At 49.4% G+C, this 24,288-nt stretch overlaps 1 protein-coding gene across 1 annotated transcript in view; it reads right to left on the bottom strand.

Moving 5' to 3' along the window:
• Positions 1-15,283: 15,283 nt before the first annotated feature.
• Positions 15,284-24,288, bottom strand: part of LOC138368821 (SUMO-interacting motif-containing protein 1-like) — an 18,364-nt gene continuing 9,359 nt past the window's right edge. The window contains exon 2 of the mRNA XM_069331523.1: positions 15,284-16,379. Coding sequence (XP_069187624.1) covers positions 15,284-16,379 — 1,096 coding nt within the window. The remainder of the gene's footprint in view (positions 16,380-24,288) is intronic.

The following is a 24,288-nucleotide window of genomic DNA, read 5'->3' as shown; positions in this document are numbered from 1 at the left end:
GTGCAATCTCCGCTCTTTCTATGGTAATAACAGATGCTATACCGATCATATAAGATGTTAACACTCGGGCCGTCATACGAAGACGTAAACCAGTACACAGAGGAAGGAGAGAGAGAGGAAGAGGGAGGCAGAGCGAGAGGAGAGAGAGAGGAGAGCGAGAACGAGAGCAAGGGAGGGAGAACGAGAGCGAGTGAGGGCGAGGGAGAGTGAGACAGAAAGATAGAGATAATCGTAGTCACAACCTATCGTATGAGTTACCGAGTGACGCTGCCACCACCCTGAGTTACCGGACAGGGGACCGGAGTGAGAGTCGTAGGTCTTGCAGATGGAGTAACCTACCAGGACAGGTGTAGGGGACAATTGAACGGTACAAGGATCCTGGCCTGACACTCGAATAATCCTGACCACTTGGGAACTATAGTGTACACAAGAATAAGGCGGGACACACCAACACTAATACCTCAACACGGAAGACGAACGGGGGAGGAGTACTGAATAATTAAGAGCACTAGGTCACTAGGGCAAAGGGGACGGTAGGCCCAATATCACTAAAGCAAGGAACCATTAATACACATTTAATAACACTTAATATCTGACTTTATTTGAAATAATTAAATAAGACACTCCCTAACTATATTCCCTACTAGAGACCAAGGGTACTGAATGAGGTGCTTTAGTACAAGAGAGCCGTACTTACTCGTATGTTGTTCCACAGTTTCCCTGGAGATGATGTTCTTTCCCAGAGTCCACACACACCTCCCTACTGGGCTGTGCCCACTCAACTGACTCTCCTGATCTACTGCTCCTCAGCTGAACATGAGGGTTTTGCATTTGTTGTTTAGGGGTTAATCCCTGAAGATTACCATGACGGCATCAATTCTGACCTCTTTGTGATTCGATGACCGTTGACCTGACTCTATGGCTAACTTATACAGAGGTGTAACTTTTACATTGTCTGCCGCCGCCTGTCTGGCGCCTGTGGGTTGTTCATCCTCCACGTGGCCTGTTCATGCTGTTATGATGTTCATGTACTATGTACTGCTCTCTTGTTACATTAGGGGAAAGCGTCAACATTACGGTGCTTCATTCTAAAACAATGCATTAAGAATGTGACGTATTAGATGGGAGTACAGATCGTTGTTATAGATGAGTTTACCACAGTTCTGTCAGAGGTAAACCCACTCTTTTACCACTGTTCTGTTAGTGGTAAACCCACTCTTTTGCCACCGTTCTGTCAGTGGTAAACCCACTCTTTTACCACCTTTCTGTCAGAGGTAAACCCACTCTTTTACCACCTTTCTGTCAAAGGTAAACCCACTCTTTTACCACTTTTCTGTCAGAGGTAAACCCACTCTTTTACCACTGTACTGACAGTGGTAAACCCACTCTTTTACCACCGTTCTGTCAGTGGTAAACCCACTCTTTTACCACCGTTCTGTCAGATGTAAACCCACTCTTTTACCACTGTTCTGTCAGAGGTAAACCCACTCATTTACAAGTGTTCTGTTAGAGGTTGTGACGGTAAAGCGTTGGTGTTCGGCTGTTTCAAAAGCTAGGGGCAGGGCCTCGTCACATAAAGAAAAAAATGAGAAAAGCTGGAACTTTCGTCTGTGGTAAGGTAATGGAAAGACACACAAAACACAAGTAAATTTAACAATGAGATTTTAATTACGTTAGAAAAACAAGACATGAATAAAATTGAGTATAAAATATAACAGACAAGTCAACAAACAAAATAATAAGAATAATCACTGGCAAATGAAAAGTTACGTTAAGACAAGTGAGTAATAGCAAAGTAAATGATGATAGTGCCGGAATATTGGCTTCGAGCTGCCATCTCCCTTAGTACACGTAAGCCAAGGCTTAGTCTACCAATGAGACGTGTCAACTGCAAGGAGCACTGAGATATTCTGCCTTCTCTGGGTCGCTGTAGCCCAGACATCAACTTGTGGTGGAGGGTGGTGGGCAGGTGCGACTGGGCACCAGCCAATCAGCGACAGGCAGGCGATGGACAAGCAGTTTGCCGGCTAACGGTGGCGGAGGAGAGCAGGTGCGCCGGTGGGCTGGATACGTTTTGCTCTCTGGGCAAAACGTTTTGGAGACACTTGCTGGATATATCTTCTATATTATCTGTTGATGTAATGTACTTTGGAGGGAAGAGCAGGCTCAATCTCTCTTGAAAGAGATTATCGTCACAAGGTAAACCCACTCTTTTACAACTGTTCTGTTAGAGGTAAACCCACTCTTTTACCAGTGTTCTGTTAGAGGTAAACCCACTCTTTTACAACTGTTCTGTTAGAGGTAACCCCACTCTTTTACCACTGTTCTGTCAGTGGTAAACCCACTCTTTTACCACCGTTCTGTCAGAGGTAAACCCACACTTTTACCACTGTTCTGTTCCTCCTGTTATTGGCTTGGTGTTTTTCACTTGCAGTTATGGATAAAATTAAAATATTTTACTTGTTTTATATATTTCGTAAGATGTAATTTAAGCTTTGCAGAGTCTGCCAAATTTTTTTTGGTAAACTCTCATTGATAACTATCTTGTTTTGCTTGCTTCTCCTTGTTTTGTTCCTCTCGTTGGTTATTTGTTCTTCTCGTTGGTTATTTGTTCCTCACGTTGGTTATTTGTTTCTCTCGTTGGTTATTTGTTCTTCTCGTTGGTTATTTGTTCTTCTCGTTGGTTATTTGTTCCTCACGTTGGTTATTTGTTCCTCTCGTTGGTTATTTGTTCTTCTCGTTGGTTATTTGTTCCTCACGTTGGTTATTTGTTCCTCTCGTTGGTTATTTGTTCTTCTCGTTGGTTATTTGTTCTTCTCGTTGGTTATTTGTTCCTCACATTGGTTATTTGTTCTTCTCGTTGGTTATTTGTTCTTCTCGTTGGTTATTTGTTCCTCACGTTGGTTATTTGTTCCTCTCGTTGGTTATTTGTTCTTCTCGTTGGTTATTTGTTCCTCACGTTGGTTATTTGTTCCTCTCGTTGGTTATTTGTTCTTCTCGTTGGTTATTTGTTCTTCTCGTTGGTTATTTGTTCTTCTCGTTGGTTATTTGTTCCTCACGTTGGTTATTTGTTCCTCTCGTTGGTTATTTGTTCCTCACGTTGGTTATTTGTTCCTCACGTTGGTTATTTGTTCCTCACGTTGGTTATTTGTTCCTCACGTTGGTTATTTGTTCCTCACGTTGGTTATTTGTTCCTCACGTTGGTTATTTGTTCTTCTCGTTGGTTATTTGTTCCTCACGTTGGTTATTTGTTCCTCACGTTGGTTATTTGTTCTTCTCGTTGGTTATTTGTTCCTCTCGTTGGTTATTTGTTCTTCTCGTTGGTTATTTGTTCCTCACGTTGGTTATTTGTTCCTCTCGTTGGTTATTTGTTCTTCTCGTTGGTTATTTGTTCTTCTCGTTGGTTATTTGTTCCTCACGTTGGTTATTTGTTCCTCTCGTTGGTTATTTGTTCCTCTCGTTGGTTATTTGTTCCTCACGTTGGTTATTTGTTCCTCTCGTTGGTTATTTGTTCTTCTCGTTGGTTATTTGTTCCTCACGTTGGTTATTTGTTCCTCACGTTGGTTATTTGTTCTTCTCGTTGGTTATTTGTTCCTCACGTTGATTATTTGTTCCTCTCGTTGGTTATTTGTTCTTCTCGTTGGTTATTTGTTCTTCTCGTTGGTTATTTGTTCCTCTCGTTGGTTACTTGTTCCTCTCGTTGCTTATTTGTTCCTCACGTTGGTTATTTGTTCCTCTCGTTGGTTATTTGTTCTTCTCGTTGGTTATTTGTTCTTCTCGTTGGTTATTTGTTCCTCACGTTGGTTATTTGTTCCTCTCGTTGGTTATTTGTTCTTCTCGTTGGTTATTTGTTCTTCTCGTTGGTTATTTGTTCCTCTCGTTGGTTATTTGTTCCTCTCGTTGGTTATTTGTTCTTCTCGTTGGTTATTTGTTCTTCTCGTTGGTTATTTGTTCCTCACGTTGGTTATTTGTTCCTCTCGTTAGTTATTCAGTACTAATATATCATGTCTTCTCGAATTCATGTCTATCTTGCCTTGATAGCTCAATGTCTTCATTAATACCAAAAATTTGTATGATACCTTGAGATGGTTTCGGGGCTTAGCGCCCCCGCGGCCCGGTCATCGACTGGGCCTCCTTATATATATATATATATATATATATATATATATATATATATATAATATCCCTCCCCATTTCTTTTTTTTTTTGGTAACGTGTCTGTAAATGTATTTTAATACTCTTAAGTTTAATTAATGTTGTCTTTCGTCTTCTCACGCGTGTTGGGAACGGGGGGATTTGGGTCTGGGTTCACTTTCTTCCACAACATTGGGATCTCTTGTTTAATGTTCCTTGTTCAGTGTGGGAGTCACAGGCTCTTGTGAACTGGGTTGGACATGTATATGAGTGGGATTGTGTGGTTATAAATAGGAGCTGCCTCGTATGGGCCAATAGGAGCTGCCTCGTATGGGCCAATAGGAGCTGCCTCGTATGGGCCAATAGGAGCTGCCTCGTATGGGCCAATAGGAGCTGCCTCGTATGGGTCAATAGGAGCTGCCTCGTATGGGCCAATAGGAGCTGCCTCGTATGGGCCAATAGGAGCTGCCTCGTATGGGTCAATAGGAGCTGCCTCGTATGGGTCAATAGGAGCTGCCTCGTATGGGCCAATAGGAGCTGCCTCGTATGGGCCAATAGGAGCTGCCTCGTATGGGCCAATAGGAGCTGCCTCGTATGGGTCAATAGGAGCTGCCTCGTATGGGCCAATAGGCCTTCTGCAGTTACCTTTGTTCTTATGTTCATAACTGCAGTAGCTGTGATAAGTACAGCTACCAGACTGTTCCTCATGTCTCTCTCTGTTCTATTTCCCTCAATTCTTGCTGGTGTGATTATGGTGGGGATATTGGGGTGGGGGGTGTTGGGGTGGGGGTGTAGGGGTGGGGGTGTTGGGGTGGGGGTGTAGGGGTGGGGGTGTTGGGGTGGGGGTGTTGGGGTGGGGATGTAGGGGTGGGGGTGTTGGGGTGGGGGTGTTGGGGTAGGGGTGTAGGGGTGGGGGTGTTGGGATGGGGATGTTGGGGTGGGGGTGTTGGGGTGAGGCTGGTGGGGGAGTAGTGGTGCTGGAGGTGGGGGGGGGGGTAGGAGTAATGGTGATGGCGGATATGGTAGTGGTGGTTTTGGTGATTGTCGTGAGGTGGGGTAGGTGGGAGGGGGGGGGGTTGGTGTTGGAGGTTGTAGTAGTGATGGAGTGGTAGTTAGTGGGGATGGTGATGATGTGGGTGGGGATAGTGAGGGGGTAATGGTGTCCTCCTCTCCTGCTCATGTGTATAATTACTTCATTGACTTGTTGACAAATGGTGTTCTTGGAGCAGTGAGAGAGAAACATCTCACAGCAGGTGTTTAATTCATTGTTTACTTGTTTGTTTAAAGTTTTGAGTCCTCTTCCTCCTGTGTTTACCATCCGTGAATACAGTGTGGATGGATATAATAGAGGCCGCCTTGTTTGAGCCTATAGGCCTCCAATGGTCATATAGGCCTAGGTCTTCTGTATTGTCTTTTATTCTTGTGTTAAATACCTGTTGAGGATTTCGAGAATTGTTTTACTCCCACAACCTGACCTTTGGTCAGTTTGTCCTGGTGATTGTTTGGTGTGTGGCCAGCCTACCCTGGTGATTGTCTGTGGCCAGCCTTCCCTGGTGATTGTCTGTGGCCAGCCTACCCTGGTGATTGTCTGTGGCCAGCCTACCCTGGTGATTGTCTGTGGCCAGCCTACCCTGGTGATTGTCTGTGGCCAGCCTACCCTGGTGATTGTCTGTGGCCAGCCTTCCCTGGTGATTGTCTGTGGCCAGCCTTCCCTGGTGATTGTCTGTGGCCAGCCTACCCTGGTGATTGTCTGTGGCCAGCCTACCCTGGTGATTGTCTGTGGCCAGCCTACCCTGGTGATTGTCTGTGGCCAGCCTACCCTGGTGATTGTCTGTGGCCAGCCTACCCTGGTGATTGTCTGTGGCCAGCCTACCCTGGTGATTGTCTGTGGCCAGCCTTCCCTGGTGATTGTCTGTGGCCAGCCTACCCTGGTGATTGTCTGTGGCCAGCCTTCCCTGGTGATTGTCTGTGGCCAGCCTACCCTGGTGATTGTCTGTGGCCAGCCTACCCTGGTGATTGTCTGTGGCCAGCCTACCCTGGTGATTGTCTGTGGCCAGCCTACCCTGGTGATTGTCTGTGGCCAGCCTACCCTGGTGATTGTCTGTGGCCAGCCTTCCCTGGTGATTGTCTGTGGCCAGCCTTCCCTGGTGATTGTCTGTGGCCAGCCTTCCCTGGTGATTGTCTGTGGCCAGCCTTCCCTGGTGATTGTCTGTGGTCAGCCTTCCCTGGTGATTGTCTGTGGCCAGCCTTCCCTGGTGATTGTTTGGTGTGTGGCCAGCCTACCCTGGTGATTGTTTGGTGTGTGGCCAGCCTACCCTGGTGATTGTTTGGTGTGTGGCCAGCCTACCCTGGTGATTGTCTGTGGCCAGCCTCCCCTGGTGATTGTCTGTGGCCAGCCTTCCCTGGTGATTGTCTGTGACCAGCCTACCCTGGTGATTGTCTGTGGCCAGCCTTCCCTGGTGATTGTTTGTGGCCAGCCTTCCCTGGTGATTGTCTGTGGCCAGCCTTCCCTGGTGATTGTCTGTGGCCAGCCTTCCCGTGTGATTGTCTGTGGCCAGCCTTCCCTGGTGATTGTCTGTGGCCAGCCTTCCCTGGTGATTGTCTGTGGCCAACCTTCCCTGGTGATTGTCTGTGGCCAACCTTCCCTGGTGATTGTCTGTGGCCAGCCTACCCTGGTGATTGTCTGTGGCCAGCCTACCCTGGTGATTGTCTGTGGCCAGCCTCCCCTGGTGATTGTCTGTGGCCAGCCTACCCTGGTGATTGTCTGTGGCCAGCCTTCCCTGGTGATTGTCTGTGACCAGCCTACCCTGGTGATTGTCTGTGGCCAGCCTTCCCTGGTGATTGTCTGTGGCCAGCCTTCCCTGGTGATTGTCTGTGGCCAGCCTTCCCTGGTGATTGTCTGTGGCCAGCCTTCCCGTGTGATTGTCTGTGGCCAGCCTTCCCTGGTGATTGTCTGTGGCCAGCCTTCCCTGGTGATTGTCTGTGGCCAACCTTCCCTGGTGATTGTCTGTGGCCAACCTTCCCTGGTGATTGTCTGTGGCCAGCCTGCCCTGGTGATTGTCTGTGGCCAGCCTTCCCTGGTGATTGTCTGTGGCCAGCCTACCCTGGTGATTGTCTGTGGCTAACCTTCCCTGGTGATTGTCTGTGGCCAGCCTACCCTGGTGATTGTCTGTGGCCAGCCTTCCCTGGTGATTGTCTGTGGCCAGCCTTCCCTGGTGATTGTCTGTGGCCAGCCTTCCCTGGTGATTGTCTGTGGCCAGCCTTCCCGTGTGATTGTCTGTGGCCAGCCTTCCCTGGTGATTGTCTGTGGCCAGCCTTCCCTGGTGATTGTCTGTGGCCAACCTTCCCTGGTGATTGTCTGTGGCCAACCTTCCCTGGTGATTGTCTGTGGCCAGCCTGCCCTGGTGATTGTCTGTGGCCAGCCTTCCCTGGTGATTGTCTGTGGCCAGCCTACCCTGGTGATTGTCTGTGGCCAACCTTCCCTGGTGATTGTCTGTGGCCAGCCTACCCTGGTGATTGTCTGTGGCCATCCTCCCCTGGTGATTGTCTGTGGCCAGTCTTCCCTGGTGATTGTCTGTGGCCAGCCTTCCCTGGTGATTGTCTGTGGCCAGCCTTCCCTGGTGATTGTCTGTGGCCAGCCTTCCCTGGTGATTAGAGGAGTAGAAGAACTCCCAGAACCCCATCAAGCAGGCATCAAGCAACAGCCTGGTGAACCAAACTCTCACAAGTCAAGCCTGGCCTCGAACCGGGCATGGGGGGAGTAGAAGAACTCCCAGAACCCCATCAAGCAGGTGTACAGAAGCGTGACATTCACGGTGGCGCCAACGCCACAGTGACTGGCATGTGGTACAAGTTAACATATAAACCGTGTACCCCAGCACGGGGAGCGTCTTCACAGCGCGCGTGGCTGCTCGCTGCTCTTTACGTCCGGTAATTGGTGTGGTAAGTGGCTTGTTGATGCGTCAAGTGGAGGAGGTTGTCTTGACGCTTGAGGTGAGCAGGGCGCCAAGAAAAGTCAGAAATTGTGTTTATATATATATATATATATATATATATATATATATATATATATATATATATATATATATATATATATATATATATATATATATATATATATATATATATATATAATATAGTAGGCTCAGGAACCTGTACACCAGTTGATTGACAGTTGAGAGGCGGGACCAAAGAGCCAGAGCTCAACCCCCGCAAGCACAACTAGGTGAGTACACACACACACACACACACACACACACACACACACACACACACACACACACACACACACACACACACACACACCCTAAGACCTCCCCCCCCCCTACAGCCCGTCTGGTAGTAACACACCAAACACCAAGAAGCTTTTTTTTCAGCACGAAAATTGGTAATCTTGCCTTACCAGCAGGAGTTAATTTGCGGTCGTGACGTGTTGGGAGGAGGTGAGACGCTCTGATGGACGGCTGGCGTGGAGGCCTCTGACGGCCAGCGTGGCCCGGGAGGCCGTAACTGATTGGGCACTACTGTTTGCCTGTATTCACTTAGTTGTGCTTGATGGGGTTGACCTCGGCTTTTTCGGCCCGCCTCTCAACTGTCAATCAACTGTTTACTAACTACTTTTTTTTTTTCCCACACCACACACACACACACACACACACCCCAGTGTGTGTGTGTGTGTGTGTGTGTGTGTGTGTGTGTGTGTGTGTGTGTGTGTGTGTGTGTGTGTGTGTGTGTGTGTGTGAGCGCCAACTGCCGCTGGCCTGAACACCATTGCAGACAACGGTCAAGTTGACATGATTCCTGACCAGTTGCTAACTGATATTGTGCAGTTGTTGCACAGTTTGGCGTGTTTCTTGCAGGTTGCCGGTGCAGGTGTTTTAACCGGTGGCTAACACGTGTTTTTTGACCCCGTTAGTGGGGCCTTGTTGACGGCTGATGTCTTCTTTGTTCGCAATTTTTTTGTTTTATGTCGGCTACTTTAAATGTTTTTGTTTGATAATTTGTATGTTGTTATTGTTGTTGGGTGATGTGTAGTATATTGTTGAGTAATTTGTTGGTTTTCGTTATAAAACAATTAGGATTTAACCTGACCTATTCATAAACAATGAAACCATTTGAAACAAACAAACAAATTGGGAGTCACTGCTCTAGTGTTAATATATTCCAAGATGGCTCTAGTGCACCTAAGTTCCATAGCTGCTCTAGTGCGCCTAAGTTCTATAGCTGCTCTAGTGCGCCTAAGTTCCATAGCTGCTCTAGTGCACCTAAGTTCCATAGCTGCTCTAGTGCACCTAAGTTCCATAGCTGCTCTAGTGCGCCTAAGTTCCATAGCTGCTCTAGTGCGCCTAAGTTCTATAGCTGCTCTAGTGCACCTAAGTTCCATAGCTGCTCTAGTGCACCTAAGTTCCATAGCTGCTCTAGTGCACCTAAGTTCCATAGCTGCTCTAGTGCGCCTAAGTTCTATAGCTGCTCTAGTGCACCTAAGTTCCATAGCTGCTCTAGTGCACCTAAGTTCCATAGCTGCTCTAGTGCACCTAAGTTCCATAGCTGCTCTAGTGCGCCTAAGTTCCATAGCTGCTCTAGTGCGCCTAAGTTCTATAGCTGCTCTAGTGCACCTAAGTTCCATAGCTGCTCTAGTGCACCTAAGTTCCATAGCTGCTCTAGTGCACCTAAGTTCCATAGCTGCTCTAGTGCACCTAAGTTCCATAGCTGCTCTAGTGCGCCTAAGTTCCATAGCTGCTCTAGTGCACCTAAGTTCCATAGCTGCTCTAGTGCACCTAAGTTCCATAGCTGCTCTAGTGCACCTAAGTTCCATAGCTGCTCTAGTGCACCTAAGTTCCATAGCTGCTCTAGTGCACCTAAGTTCCATAGCTGCTCTAGTGCACCTAAGTTCCATAGCTGCTCTAGTGCGCCTAAGTTCCATAGCTGCTCTAGTGCACCTAAGTTCCATAGCTGCTCTAGTGCGCCTAAGTTCCATAGCTGCTCTAGTGCGCCTAAGTTCCATAGCTGCTCTAGTGCGCCTAAGTTCCATAGCTGCTCAAGTGCGAATAAGTTCAATAGCTCCTCTAGTGCACCTAAGTTCCATAGCTGCTCTAGTGCGCCTAAGTTCCATAGCTGCTCTAGTATCAATATACTCCAAGACTGCTCTATTAACTAGAGCGAACTCTGAACGTACGACCAGTAGACCAACCTATGGGGTCCTGTACCGCAGTGGTCTACGTCCACGCGTCGCTCATCACAGTGACGGATGCTGATCGCCAGCTGTGAAATTGGCTGTTGGTTCACTGTCGACGAATCACGTCCGTGTCTTTATCCCGAACGACCATTAACGCCCGCGGCCCCGGTAACTTTGTCCGCGCCCACCTGGCTTAGCGCTTGCCCCTCCCTCACCTGTGGGAGAGTGTGGGAAGGGGCCCCCTTACCTCTCCCATTACCCCCCTTCCCTTTCCCTTCCCTTCACAGCATTGTTCCCTGACCTCTCTTTTGTGACTTCCAGCATCCTCTCTTAAGTCGACGGTCGACGCCTAAATGCTCGCGGAGTATACCTTTTAGTATATCTTGGGGTATACGTAGAGTGTACCTGGTGTATACCTGAGTTTGTGAGCCGTAGGGCGAGGGTGTGTATCTCGGGGGGAGGACTCTCGAGACCCCCTGCAGGTAAGATTCAGGTGTGAGTGTGTAGGGTGACGCTGTGGGTTAATGTATTGGATGTATACAAAGTCTCTATACACCTGGCCTTCACACCTGGTCATATACACCTGGCTCTACACACCTGGCTCTATACAGCTGGCCCTATACACCTGGCCCTACACACCTGGCCCCATACACCTGGCCCTACACAACTGGCCCTACACACCTTGCCCTATACACCTGGCCCTATACACCTGACCCTATACACCTGGCCCTACACAACTGGCCCTACACACCTGGCCCTATACACCTGGCCTTATTCACCTGGCCCTATACACCCACCCCTGTACACCTGGCCTTATACACCTGGCCGTATACACCTGGCCCTATACACCTGGCCCTATACACCTGGCCCTATACACCCACCCCTGTACACCTGGCCCTATACACCTGACCCTACACACCTGGCCCTACACACCTGGCCCTACACACAAGAACAGGTATTGAAACTTCGAACAGGCGAGGACAGGTATACAGAGAATGACAGAGAGGTGTGTGAAGAACTCAACAAGAGGTTCCAGGAGGTCTTCACAACAGAACAAGGTGAGGTCACTGTGCTAGGAGAAAGAGAGGTAAACCAGGCGGCCTTGGAAGAGTTCGAAATTACGAGAGAGGAGGTCAAGAGACACCTGCAAGATCTGGATGTTAGAAAGGCTGTTGGTCCAGATGGGATCTCACCATGGATACTGAAAGAGTGTGCAGAGGCACTTTGCTTGCCACTCTCCATAGTGTATAGTAAGTCACTGGAGACGGGAGACCTACCAGAAATATGGAAGACGGCGAATATGGTCCCAATATACAAAAAGGGCGACAGGCAAGAGGCACTGAACTACAGGCCAGTATCCTTGACTTGTATACCATGCAAGGTGATGGAGAAGATCGTGAGAAAAAACCTGGTAACACATCTGGAGAGAAGGGACTTCGTGACAAATCGCCAACATGGGTTCAGGGAGGGTAAATCTTGCCTTACAGGCTTGATAGAATTCTACGATCAGGTGACAAAGATTAAGCAAGAAAGAGAGGGCTGGGCGGACTGCATTTTCTTTTATTGTCGGAAAGCCTTTGACACAGTACCGCATAAGAGGCTGGTACATAAGCTGGAGAGACAGGCAGGTGTAGCTGGTAAGGTGCTCCAGTGGATAAGGGAGTATCTAAGCAATAGGAAGCAGAGAGTTACGGTGAGGGGTGAGACCTCCGATTGGCGTGAAGTCACCAGTGGAGTCCCACAGGGCTCTGTACTCGGTCCTATCTTGTTTCTGATATATGTAAATGATCTCCCGGAGGGTATCGATTCATTTTTCTCAATGTTTGCGGGCGATGCTAAAATTATGAGAAGGATTAAGACAGAAGAGGACTGTTTGAGGCTTCAAGAAGACCTAGACAAGCTGAAGAAATGGTCGAACAAATGGTTGTTAGAGTTTAACCCAACCAAATGTAATGTAATGAAGATAGGTGTAGGGAGCAGGAGGCCAGATACAAGGTATCATCTGGGAGAGGAAATTCTTCAGGAGTCAGAGAAGGAAAAAGACTTGGGGGTTGATATCACGCCAGACCTGTCTCCTGCAGCACATATCAAACGGATAACATCAGCGGCATATGCCAGGCTGGCCAACATACGAACGGCATTCAGAAACTTGTGTAAATAATCATTCAGAACTTTGTATACCACATATGTCAGGCCAATCCTGGAGTATGCAGCCCCAGCATGGAGTCCATATCTAGTCAAGGATAAGACTAAAGTGGAAAAGGTTCAAAGGTTTGCCACTAGACTAGTACCCGAGCTGAGAGGTATGAGCTACGAGGAGAGACTACGGGAATTAAACCTCACTTCGCTGGAAGACAGAAGAGTTAGGGGGGGACATGATCACCACATTCAAGATTCTGAAGGGAATTGATAGGGTAGATAAAGACAGGCTATTTAACACAAGGGGAACACGCACAAGGGGACACAGGTGGAAACTGAGTGCCCAAATGAGCCACAGAGAAAGAACTTTTTTAGTGTCAGAGTGGTTGACAAATGGAATGCATTAGGAAGCAATGTGGTGGAGGCTGACTCCATACACAGTTTCAAGTGTAGATATGATAGAGCCCAAAAGGCTCAGGAATCTGTACACCTGTTGATTGACGGTTGAGAGGCGGGACCAAAGAGCCAGAGCTCAACCCCCGCAAACACAACTAGGTGAGTACCTGGTCCCACATACCTGGCGCTACACACCTGGCCCTACACACCTGGCCCTACACACCTGGCCCTACACACCTGGCCCTACACACCTGGCCCCACACACCTGGCCCTACACACCTGGCGCTACACACCTGGCCCCACACACCTGGCGCTACACACCTGGCGCTACACACCTGGCCCTACACACCTGGCCCTACACACCTGGCCCTACACACCTGGCCCCACACACCTGGCCCTACACACCTGGCGCTACACACCTGGCCCTACACACCTGGCCCTACACACCTGGCCCTACACACCTGGCCCCACACACCTGGCCCTACACACCTGGCGCTACACACCTGGCTCTACACACCTGGCGCCACACACCTGGCCCTACACACCTGGCCTTTGCGCACAAAAAACAAGCAGCATCTCAACATATATAAAAAATATTACCGGAACAAAATAGACTTCTTTAAGAAAAAATGGACAATTTTCTTCAAGAAGCACCGGACCAACCAGGCTGTGGTGGGCCTGTGGGCCTGCGGGCCGCTCCAAGCAGCAGCCTGGTGGACCAAACTCTCACAAGACACACCTGACCTCAGGCCAGGTGTGTCTGTGTCTACCCTTGGGGAGTAGAATAACTCCTGGAACCCCTTCCAAGTACAGATGTGTCATGTGTGTACAATTATATGTACTATGACAAGTGTAACACAGATAAACATGTATTTTCTGTTGTATCTGAGCCTCACCTCGAACCCACACCTGTTGCAGGTGTTGAGCAGGTGTGACTCACTGGCAATGATCAAGGAGGTTAACACACAGTATGACAATTAAACAGTAAGACACGTAAATCACAATGTAAATCACAATGTAAATCACAGTGTAAATCACAATGTAAATCACAATGTAAATCACAATGTAAATCACAATGTAAATCACAGTGTAAATCACAATGTAAATCACAATAGCGTGATGCATCAAATGGTTTGTGTCTCGGAGAGGCTGCAGGGTCCAAGTAAATTCAGTAGAATTTCTGGTTGCAATTCTTATACCATGAGGTCCGCGGTTGTTCAACGTCCTCCCAGCGACTATAAGAAATATTGCCGGAACAACCGTGGACATCTTCAAGAGAAAACTGGACTGTTTTCTATGAGAAGTTCCGGATCAGCCGGGCTGTGGTGGGTATGTGGGCCTGCAACCCGTTCTCGCACTTTCTTATAGTCAATATCTTGCTTATGAATCGGTGCATATGTGATATACTAATTTATTATGAATATTTGAGTTTACCTTGAAAAGCTGAATAGAAAACCACAACCTAACCTAACCTTCTTAGTATGTTAAGATATTACAATTGATACTGAACCTATACCTATATTTATAATACAGTTTTATAAAAATAATAAAACAAAACTAAAATATTTAAATAAATTGTAAAGTAACTCAGAATATTGCCAAATTTTGTATAAAATCTCTATTGTTTAATAAAACTGAGGGAAAAAGTTAGTGCCTTGAAAAAAATATGGCTTGGAATATGTCACATATATACTTATTTATAAGCGAAATAGTGACTATAAGCAATAAGTCATATATGTGCTGTCTTGTGCGAGAGCAGGTTGCAACCTGCGGGCCGCTCCAAGCAACAGCCTGGTGGACCAAACTCTCACAAGTCAAGCCTGACCTCGGGCCGAGCTTGGGGAGTAGAAGAACTCCCAGAACCCCATCAAGCAGGTATCATGTCATAGCTCAGTCGATTAAGGCAGCGTCTGGGATGCTCTCGGACGTAGGTTCGAATCCTCGTCACGGCCCTTGTGGATTTGTTCATTAAACAGTAAGGTTTGTACTTACCGTACCTGTTTGATACCTGCTTGATGGGGTTCTGGGAGTTCTTCTACTTCCTCCAAGCCCGGCCCGAGGCCAGGCTTGACTTGTGAGAGAGAGTAAGGCTGAGAATGATGCACAGGATTTATGCTGGCACAGCCCAGGACAGTGCATGATATGTATGAGGTGTGCATGTGCGTGTGCGTGGATGTAGACGCAATATGGTACAGCGGTGGCGGCTAAGGACGCCGGCATCAGAACACACCGGCGGCTGATGGTTGTTGGAAAGTAACGCACCTTTGCAATGCAATGTCACTGGCATGATATATAGATGAAAATCATTTTGATGCAATATAATGACTTGAACTGCGATCTGGTCATTCCCAGATGCCTGTCTTAACCGACTCGGCCACGATGGTACAAATGCTGACCACGCCAGAACGCTACTGTGTTCTCTGGAAGGTTCTAGAGGCCTCAGACCCGTGCCCAACCAGGGTTTTTACACCCAACCCGACCACATTTTATTTTTTTAAAGCACGTTCCTTGTGAGGGCTCTACAGTGCCTTGTGAGGGCTCTACAGTTCCTTGTGAGGGCTCTACAGTTCCTTGTGAGGGCTCTACAGTTCCTTGTGAGGGCTCTACAGTTCCTTGTGAGGGCTCTACAGTGCCTTGTGAGGGCTCTACAGTGCCTTGTGAGGGCTCTACAGTTCCTTGTGAGGGCTCTACAGTGCCTTGTGAGGGCTCTACAGTGCCTTGTGAGGGCTCTACAGTTCCTTGTGAGGGCTCTACAGTTCCTTGTGAGGGCTCTACAGTTCCTTGTGAGGGCTCTACAGTGCCTTGTGAGGGCTCTACAGTGCCTTGTGAGGGCTCTACAGTTCCTTGTGAGGGCTCTACAGTGCCTTGTGAGGGCTCTACAGTGCCTTGTGAGGGCTCTACAGTTCCTTGTGAGGGCTCTACAGTTCCTTGTGAGGGCTCTACAGTTCCTTGTGAGGGCTCTACAGTTCCTTGTGAGGGCTCTACAGTTCCTTGTGAGGGCTCTACAGTTCCTTGTGAGGGCTCTACAGTTCCTTGTGAGGGCTCTACAGTTCCTTGTGAGGGCTCTACAGTTCCTTGTGAGGGCTCTACAGTTCCTTGTGAGGGCTCTACAGTTCCTTGTGAGGGCTCTACAGTTCCTTGTGAGGGCTCTACAGTTCCTTGTGAGGGCTCTACAGTTCCTTGTGAGGGCTCTACAGTTCCTTGTGAGGGCTCTACAGTTCCTTGTGAGGGCTCTACAGTTCCTTGTGAGGGCTCTACAGTTCCTTGTGAGGGCTCTACAGTTCCTTGTGAGGGCTCTACAGTTCCTTGTGAGGGCTCTACAGTTCCTTGTGAGGGCTCTACAGTTCCTTGTGAGGGCTCTACAGTTCCTTGTGAGGGCTCTACAGTTCCTTGTGAGGGCTCTACAGTTCCTTGTGAGGGCTCTACAGTTCCTTGTGAGGGCTCTACAGTTCCTTGTGAGGGCTCTACAGTTCCTTGTGAGGGCTCTACAGTTCCTTGTGAGGGCTCTACAGTTCCTTGTGAGGGCTCTACAGTTCTGTGTTACTCAAGTAACATAACTGGATTATAGCCACTGTCACAATTCAAAGGCGAATTCTGATATATTGAATTAAACGCAGTGGATTAACTTGATGTCCAAGGAACTTAATGGCATGTTCTATCTCTTGTCTGATAGAACAACACATGTCAGCTATGTGCAGAATAGATTAGATACATTCTTGCAAGAAGTGTCAGACCAAGCAGGCTGTAGTGGATATGTGGGCTTATAGTCAGCTCCAACCAACAGCCTGTTGGACCAAGTTATCACACGGCGAACCTGGCCCCAGCCCGGGATCAGGAAGAACTCTCAGAACCTTCTACAGGTACCACCCAGGTATTTTGGAGCACTGCCAGGTCTCTGAGCTGACCAATGGCAACACAGCACAGATGCCGGATCCAATAGCATATGGCGACACATGATGGGTAGGGAGGTGGCTTGAATACATACATATACATCTCTCGACGGTTGGAACTGAGCTCTTGGGTCCCGAGCTGACTCCTCCTGGCTGGCTGCTGTCCCATCTTCATCGTCTACACCGTCAACAAATTAGTGGACAGTCTGGCTCTTCTATGGTGTGAATGCTTTAATTCGACCTGTTTAATAATCCACTAGACCTTCAGCAGTCATCGTGGCAGTGTAACTCTGCTACCAACGTCAGCTTCCCCGTGGATGCCAAGCATGCTGCACTTAAATCCAATCAGAAGGAATATAGGACTCTTCGCACTGGCTTTCTGCACTCTGATGCACTTGCAAACAGATTTCACGTCTTCCTGCGCGGAGATGTGCCACTCTGAGTCTACTCTGGTATATCCTGAGTGACTATTCTCTCCTGACCACCCTCCCACCCACAGATACGAGCCTCCCACCCTCTCAGAAACTAACACCAACCTCTGTGAGTACATTCATAACCGCCAGTATATTTTCATAATTTGAATTGTTCCAAATATCACCAAAAACCTTTGGTTTTGAGAAACACGTCTATCATCACCACAGTCAGTTGGCCGAGATTCATAACATTATAATTTATATATATTACAAATAGTGCAGACTTTGGTAGTTAAATTAATCGATATATCACTAATTAAATTCAATAATTTCGCAGGTAAAAATATTTTTGCTGAATTTATCTGAAGGAATTTGTGAGTTTAGGCATTAGAAGGGAAGATAAGCGTCTCCAGGAGCTTCCCTCGTCTTAGGCTTAGTCTTAGCTAAAACTGGTTCCATGTTGTGGGTTCAGTAAGAACCACAGGAGGCGTGCCTAGGGTTTATTAGTTATAACCGCTCCAGAATAAATTAATTGTATTTTTGTATGAATAAAATCGTGTATAATTATTGAGTAATGGGGGTGATGTTGTCATTGCCGCCGCTGCAGATGGGTTGGTGGTGCTGATGTAGGTGATAGGGCCAGTAATCTGAAGGGATAATGGGTGATCTTGTATAGTGTGACTGTAATGGTGGGGAGGGGAGGGGGTGTCGTTGGTCTCCTGTGATGGGGGGGGGCTGGTCTCCTGTGATGGGGGGGGGGCTGGTCTCCTGTGATGGGGGGGGCTGGTCTCCTGTGATGGGGGGGGGCTGGTCTCCTGTGATGGGGGGGGGGGCTGGTCTCCTGTGATGCGGGGGCTGGTCTCCTGTGATGGGGGGGGGGCTGGTCTCCTGTGATGGGGGGGGGCTGGTCTCCTGTGATGGGGGGGCTGGTCTCCTGTGATGGGGGGGCTGGTCTCCTGTGATGGGGGGGCTGGTCTCCTGTGATGGGGGGGGGGGCTGGTCTCCTGTGATGGGGGGGGCTGGTCTCCTGTGATGAGGGGGCTGGTCTCCTGTGATGGGGGGGGCTGGTCTCCTGTGATGGGGGGGGCTGGTCTCCTGTGATGGGGGGGGCTGGTCTCCTGTGATGGGGGGGGGCTGGTCTCCTGTGATGGGGGGGGGGCTGGTCTCCTGTGATGGGGGGGGGCTGGTCTCCTGTGATGGGGGGGGGGCTGGTCTCCTGTGATGGGGGGGGGGCTGGTCTCCTGTGATGGGGGGGGGGGCTGGTCTCCTGTGATGGGGGGGCTGGTCTCCTGTGATGGGGGGGGGGCTGGTCTCCTGTGATGGGGGGGGCTGGTCTCCTGTGATGGGGGGTGTCGTTGGTCTCCTGTGATGGGGGGGGGGCTGGTCTCCTGTGATGGGGGGGGGGCTGGTCTCCTGTGATGGGGGGGGCTGGTCTCCTGTGATGGGGGGGCTGGTCTCCTGTGATGGGGGGGGGCTGGTCTCCTGTGATGGGGGGGGGGCTGGTCTCCTGTGATGGGGGGCTGGTCTCCTGTGATGGGGGGGGCTGGTCTCCTGTGATGGGGGGGGCTGGTCTCCTGTGATGGGGGGGCTGGTCTCCTGTGATGGGGGGGGGGCTGGTCTCCTGTGATGGGGGGGGCTGGTCTCCTGTGATGGGGGGGGGGGCTGGTCTCCTGTGATGGGGGGGGCTGGTCTCCTGTGATGGGGGGGGCTGGTCTCCTGTGATGGGGGGGGGGCTGGTCTCCTGTGATGGGGGGGCTGGTCTCCTGTGATGGGGGGGGGCTGGTCTCCTGTGATGGGGGGGCTGGTCTCCTGTGATGGGGGGGGGGCTGGTCTCCTGTGATGGGGGGGGCTGGTCTCCTGTGATGGGGGGGGGGCTGGTCTCCTGTGATGGGGGGGGCTGGTCTCCTGTGATGGGGGGGGGCTGGTCTCCTGTGATGGGGGGGGCTGGTCTCCTGTGATGGGGGGGGGGCTGGTCTCCTGTGATGGGGGGGGCTGGTCTCCTGTGATGGGGGGTGTCGTTGGTCTCCTGTGATGGGGGGGGCTGGTCTCCTGTGATGGGGGGGGCTGGTCTCCTGTGATGGGGGGGGCTGGTCTCCTGTGATGGGGGGGGCTGGTCTCCTGTGATGGGGGGGGGCTGGTCTCCTGTGATGGGAGGGGGGCTGGTCTCCTGTGATGGGGGGCTGGTCTCCTGTGATGGGGGGGGCTGGTCTCCTGTGATGGGGGGGGCTGGTCTCCTGTGATGGGGGGGCTGGTCTCCTGTGATGGGGGGGGGCTGGTCTCCTGTGATGGGGGGGGCTGGTCTCCTGTGATGGGGGGGGCTGGTCTCCTGTGATGGGGGGGGGGGGCTGGTCTCCTGTGATGGGGGGGGCTGGTCTCCTGTGATGGGGGGGGGCTGGTCTCCTGTGATGGGGGGGCTGGTCTCCTGTGATGGGGGGGGGCTGGTCTCCTGTGATGGGGGGGCTGGTCTCCTGTGATGGGGGGGGGGCTGGTCTCCTGTGATGGGGGGGCTGGTCTCCTGTGATGGGGGGGGCTGGTCTCCTGTGATGGGGGGGCTGGTCTCCTGTGATGGGGGGGGGCTGGTCTCCTGTGATGGGGGGGGCTGGTCTCCTGTGATGGGGGGGCTGGTCTCCTGTGATGGGGGGGGCTGGTCTCCTGTTATGGGGGGGGGCTGGTCTCCTGTGATGGGGGGGGCTGGTCTCCTGTGATGGGGGGGGGGGGGCTGGTCTCCTGTGATGGGGGGGGGCTGGTCTCCTGTGATGGGGGGGGGGCTGGTCTCCTGTGATGGGGGGGGCTGGTCTCCTGTGATGGGGGGGGCTGGTCTCCTGTGATGGGGGGGGGCTGGTCTCCTAGGGAATGGGGAGTAAGGATGGATTTGTGATCTTCGTGGATGAGTAATGACCAGTTATAGACACTGTGTTACCATTTCTCAATCACCCTGGATATAGGTGCTAGTCACATATATAAACAAATGGCCATATATATATATATATATATATATATATATATATATATATATATATATATATATATATATATATGTAGTAAAAGACTACAAACCTGTTATATATCACACCTGCGTAAGCCTAAACAATCCTCTTACCTAACGCGTCGTATATTTTTGACAGAATCGATCATTTCCGTTAAAAATACGACGTTTTAATATAAATTAAAGCACCCAAGATATAGAAAACGGGAACCACGTATAGAATGCAGTCACATCATAGAACGTAAAAGCAACTTATAGGATCTGGGCGTAATCATTGCTCACCATATCGCTCTGATAGACTATGATAGACTCTGATAGACGTGTTGAAGTTATCACATATCTGTGTTCATCTTGTGTACCGCCGCTACGTAAGAAATGTAATCGTTTTACCTAACCAGAAGCGTAAAAAAGGCAACGGTTTTGCCTATAGTTCGAGCCCAAGCAACCCCCACCTGACGTCACGAGGACGAGGCGAAGAATACGTCAATTTTGCGGTGCTTTGTACTTTTGCTAATTGGTCGATTGCGTAAAAAATGCGACGTATTTAGTGGGATGACTGAGGGTCGGCGGCTCTTCACTTAAGGAAGGTTGTGAGGTCATTAGTGCGTTATTCACGACGTTTTCAAAGTCAGGTGTGTGGGGGGGGGGGTTGGTACCCGTGGTGGTGGTACAGGTGGTGGTGGTACAGGTGGTGGTGGTGGTACAGGTGGTGGTGGTGGTACCGGTGGTGGTGGTGGTATCGGTGGTGGTGGTGGTACAGGTGGTGGTGGTGGTACCGGTGGTGGTGGTGGTACCGGTGGTGGTGGTGGTACCGGTGGTGGTGGTACAGGTGGTGGTGGTGGTACCGGTGGTGGTGGTGGTACCGGTGGTGGTGGTGGTACCGGTGGTGGTGGTGGTACAGGTGGTGGTGGTGGTACCGGTGGTGGTGGTACCGGTGGTGGTGGTGATACAGGTGGTGGTGGTGGTACCGGTGGTGGTGGTGGTACCCGCGATGGTACCGGTGGTAATGATACCGGTTCTAGTAATTAACCTGAAGTCGGTTTAGGAATGTGAGGTAGGTACCATCCACGACGCCTGGACTTGGCAATATTTCTCTTGTTTATTTGGTTGCTATTGAACAGCCGGTGGACCTCTGATGTTCATGCACAGTTCTCTGATTGTGACTATGGCACCTTTGTTCTCCACTCTATGGCACCTTTGCTCTTCACTAGCTCTCTTTGTACATTTCGTACCATATCTTTCACTTCAGTATGTTTGTGCTGTGCATATTAGTAACCTGGGGCCAGATTCACGAAGCAGTTACGCAAGTACATACGAACGTGTACATCTTTCCTCAATCTTTGACGGCTTTGGTTACATTTATGAAACAGTTTACAAGCATGAAAACTTGCCAATCAACTGTTGTTTTGGTTATAAACAGCCTCCTGGTGCTTCGGAGCTCATCAACTGTTTAATAATTGTAAACAAAGCCGCCAAAGATCGAGAAAAGATGTACAGGTTCGTAAGTGCTTGCGTAACTGCTTCGTGACTCAGGCCCCTGCAATACAGGGCTTGAGGCGTATGCATGTTGCAGACATGGGAATAATGTTGCATACATGGGAATAATGTTGCAGACATGGGAATAATGTTGCAGACATGGGAATAATGTTGCAGACATGGGAATAATGTTGCAGACATGGGAATAACCTAAACGTAACCCATGGCATCTTGAGGTTATCTTGAGATGATTTCGGGGCTTTTTAGTGTCCCCGCGGCCCGGTCCTCGACCAGGCCTCCACCCCCAGGAAGCAGCCCGTGACAGCTGACTAACACCCAGGTACCTATTGTACTACTAGATAACAGGGGCATAAGGTGAAAGAAACTCTGCCAATTGTTTCTCGCCGGCGCCCGGGATCGAACCCAGGACCACAGGATCACAAGTCCAGCGTGCTGTCCGCTCGGCCGACCGGGATATGTAATCACAATGTTTGGAGCCTCAGACAATGTCGCAGCTAAGGCTCCTATCATCTTGTCTAGTTATCTATCATCTTGACTAGTTATCTATCATCTTGTCTAGTTATCTATCATCTTGTCTAGTTATCTATCATCTTGACTAGTTATCTATCATCTTGTCTAGTTATCTATCATCTTGTCTAGTTATCTATCATCTTGTCTAGTTATCTATCATTTTGTCCAGTTATCTATCATCTTGTCCAGTTATCTATCATCTTGTCCGGTAATCTAACATCTTTATATCAGTCATTTATGTCAGATATTTCTGGTTCAACACCATGGCCACGATAAGAGAACATGTCCTAGACATCAGAGATCCTCGACTCTTCAACCTTTCTCCATGATGGTTCTGTCCCACCTGGATTGCTTATTGGCTTTTGAATGAGCCTAGCTTGGATACTAGCATTACAAGGAAGTCCCGCTTAACAATGCTATATTTGAAGGTCGGGTCACGAACCCCTGCTAAACCCTCCAAGGTTATCATGTAGAATAAGTTGAGCCTGTGCCCCAGGGCGGGCTCTGGGGGAGAAGAACTCCCAAAACCCTTCCCAGGTATGCTCCAGGATTTTCTTGAGCAAGGCAATAGATGCCGTGGAGGAGGATACGACGGTTGGTAAGGCAATCTGGGAAGCTGTGTGGACACCAAGGCCACCAAGTCTGACGGAAAGAGTTGCTTGTTTCTAGTGTGAGATATCGAGAGGAAGATTGAGGACCTTTATTAATATGGACCCTCAACAGGTTATAGTATTCAGCTGTTATGGGAAGTACAACTTCTCAAAAAAATGGTTAGTCTGAGAAAGGGGGGGGGGCTAAGGATGTGGTGAGGAGGCAGAAGGGAGAGAGAGAGAGAGAGAGAGATAGAGAGAGAGAGAGAGAGAGAGAGAGAGAGAGAGAGAGAGAGAGAGAGAGAGAGAGAGAGAGAGAGAGAGAGAGAGAGAGAGAGAGAGACAGAGAGAGAGACAGAGAGAGAGAGAGAGAGATAGATAGAGAGAGAGACAGAGAGAGAGACAGAGAGAGACAGAGAGATAGATAGATAGAGAGAGAGAGAGAGAGAGAGAGAGAGAGAGAGAGAGAGAGAGAGAGAGAGAGAGAGAGAGAGAGAGAGAGAGAGAGACAGAGAGAGAGAGAGAGAGATAGATAGAGAGAGAGACAGAGAGAGAGAGAGAGAGAGAGAGAGAGAGAGAGAGAGGAGAGAGAGAGAGAGAGAGAGAGAGAGAGAGAGAGAGAGACAGAGAGAGAGAGAGAGAGAGAGAGAGAGAGAGAGAGAGAGAGAGAGAGAGACAGAGAGAGAGAGAGAGAGATAGATAGAGAGAGAGACAGAGAGAGAGAGAGAGAGAGAGAGAGAGAGAGAGAGGAGAGAGAGAGAGAGAGAGAGAGAGAGAGAGAGAGAGAGAGAGAGACAGAGAGAGAGACAGAGAGAGAGAGAGAGAGAGAGAGAGAGAGAGAGAGAGAGAGAGAGAGAGAGAGAGAGAGAGAGACAGAGAGAGAGACAGAGAGAGAGAGAGAGAGAGAGATAGAGATAGAGAGAGAGAGAGAGAGAGAGAGAGAGAGAGAGAGAGAGAGAGAGAGAGAGAGAGAGAGAGAGAGAGACAGAGAGAGAGACAGAGAGAGAGAGAGAGAGATAGATAGAGAGAGAGACAGAGAGAGAGACAGAGAGAGAGAGAGAGAGAGAGAGAGAGAGAGAGAGAGAGAGAGAGAGAGAGAGAGAGAGAGAGAGACAGACAGACAGACAGAGATAGAGAGAGAGAGAGAGAGAGATAGAGAGAGAGAGAGAGAGAGAGAGAGAGGAGAGAGAGAGAGAGAGAGAGAGAGAGAGAGAGAGCTTCCATGTCTCTTGTCCAGTTATCTATCATCTTGTCCAGTTATCTATCATCTTGTCCAGTTATCTATCATCTTGTCTAGTTATCTATCATCTTGTCCAGTTATCTATCATCGTGTCCGGTTCTCTATCATCTTTATATCAGTCATTTATGTCAGATATTGCTGGTTCAACACCATGGCACGATAAGAGAACATGTCCTAGACATCAGAGATCCTCGACTCTTCAACCTCCTGTTAACGAATTGTAAAAATATTATTCAAACAGCAGGAAATGTAAAGGGAGAACTGCATGCGTTTTTGCTGGAGTTACTAGGGAGTTCCACAGACCAGGTAATCACCAGG

Source organism: Procambarus clarkii, chromosome 26, assembly GCF_040958095.1.
Source record: "Procambarus clarkii isolate CNS0578487 chromosome 26, FALCON_Pclarkii_2.0, whole genome shotgun sequence".
Classification (NCBI taxonomy): Eukaryota; Metazoa; Arthropoda; class Malacostraca; order Decapoda; family Cambaridae; genus Procambarus; species Procambarus clarkii.
The sequence above is the reverse complement of the archived record's forward strand: the minus strand, read 5'-3'. Positions and strand labels throughout refer to the sequence as shown.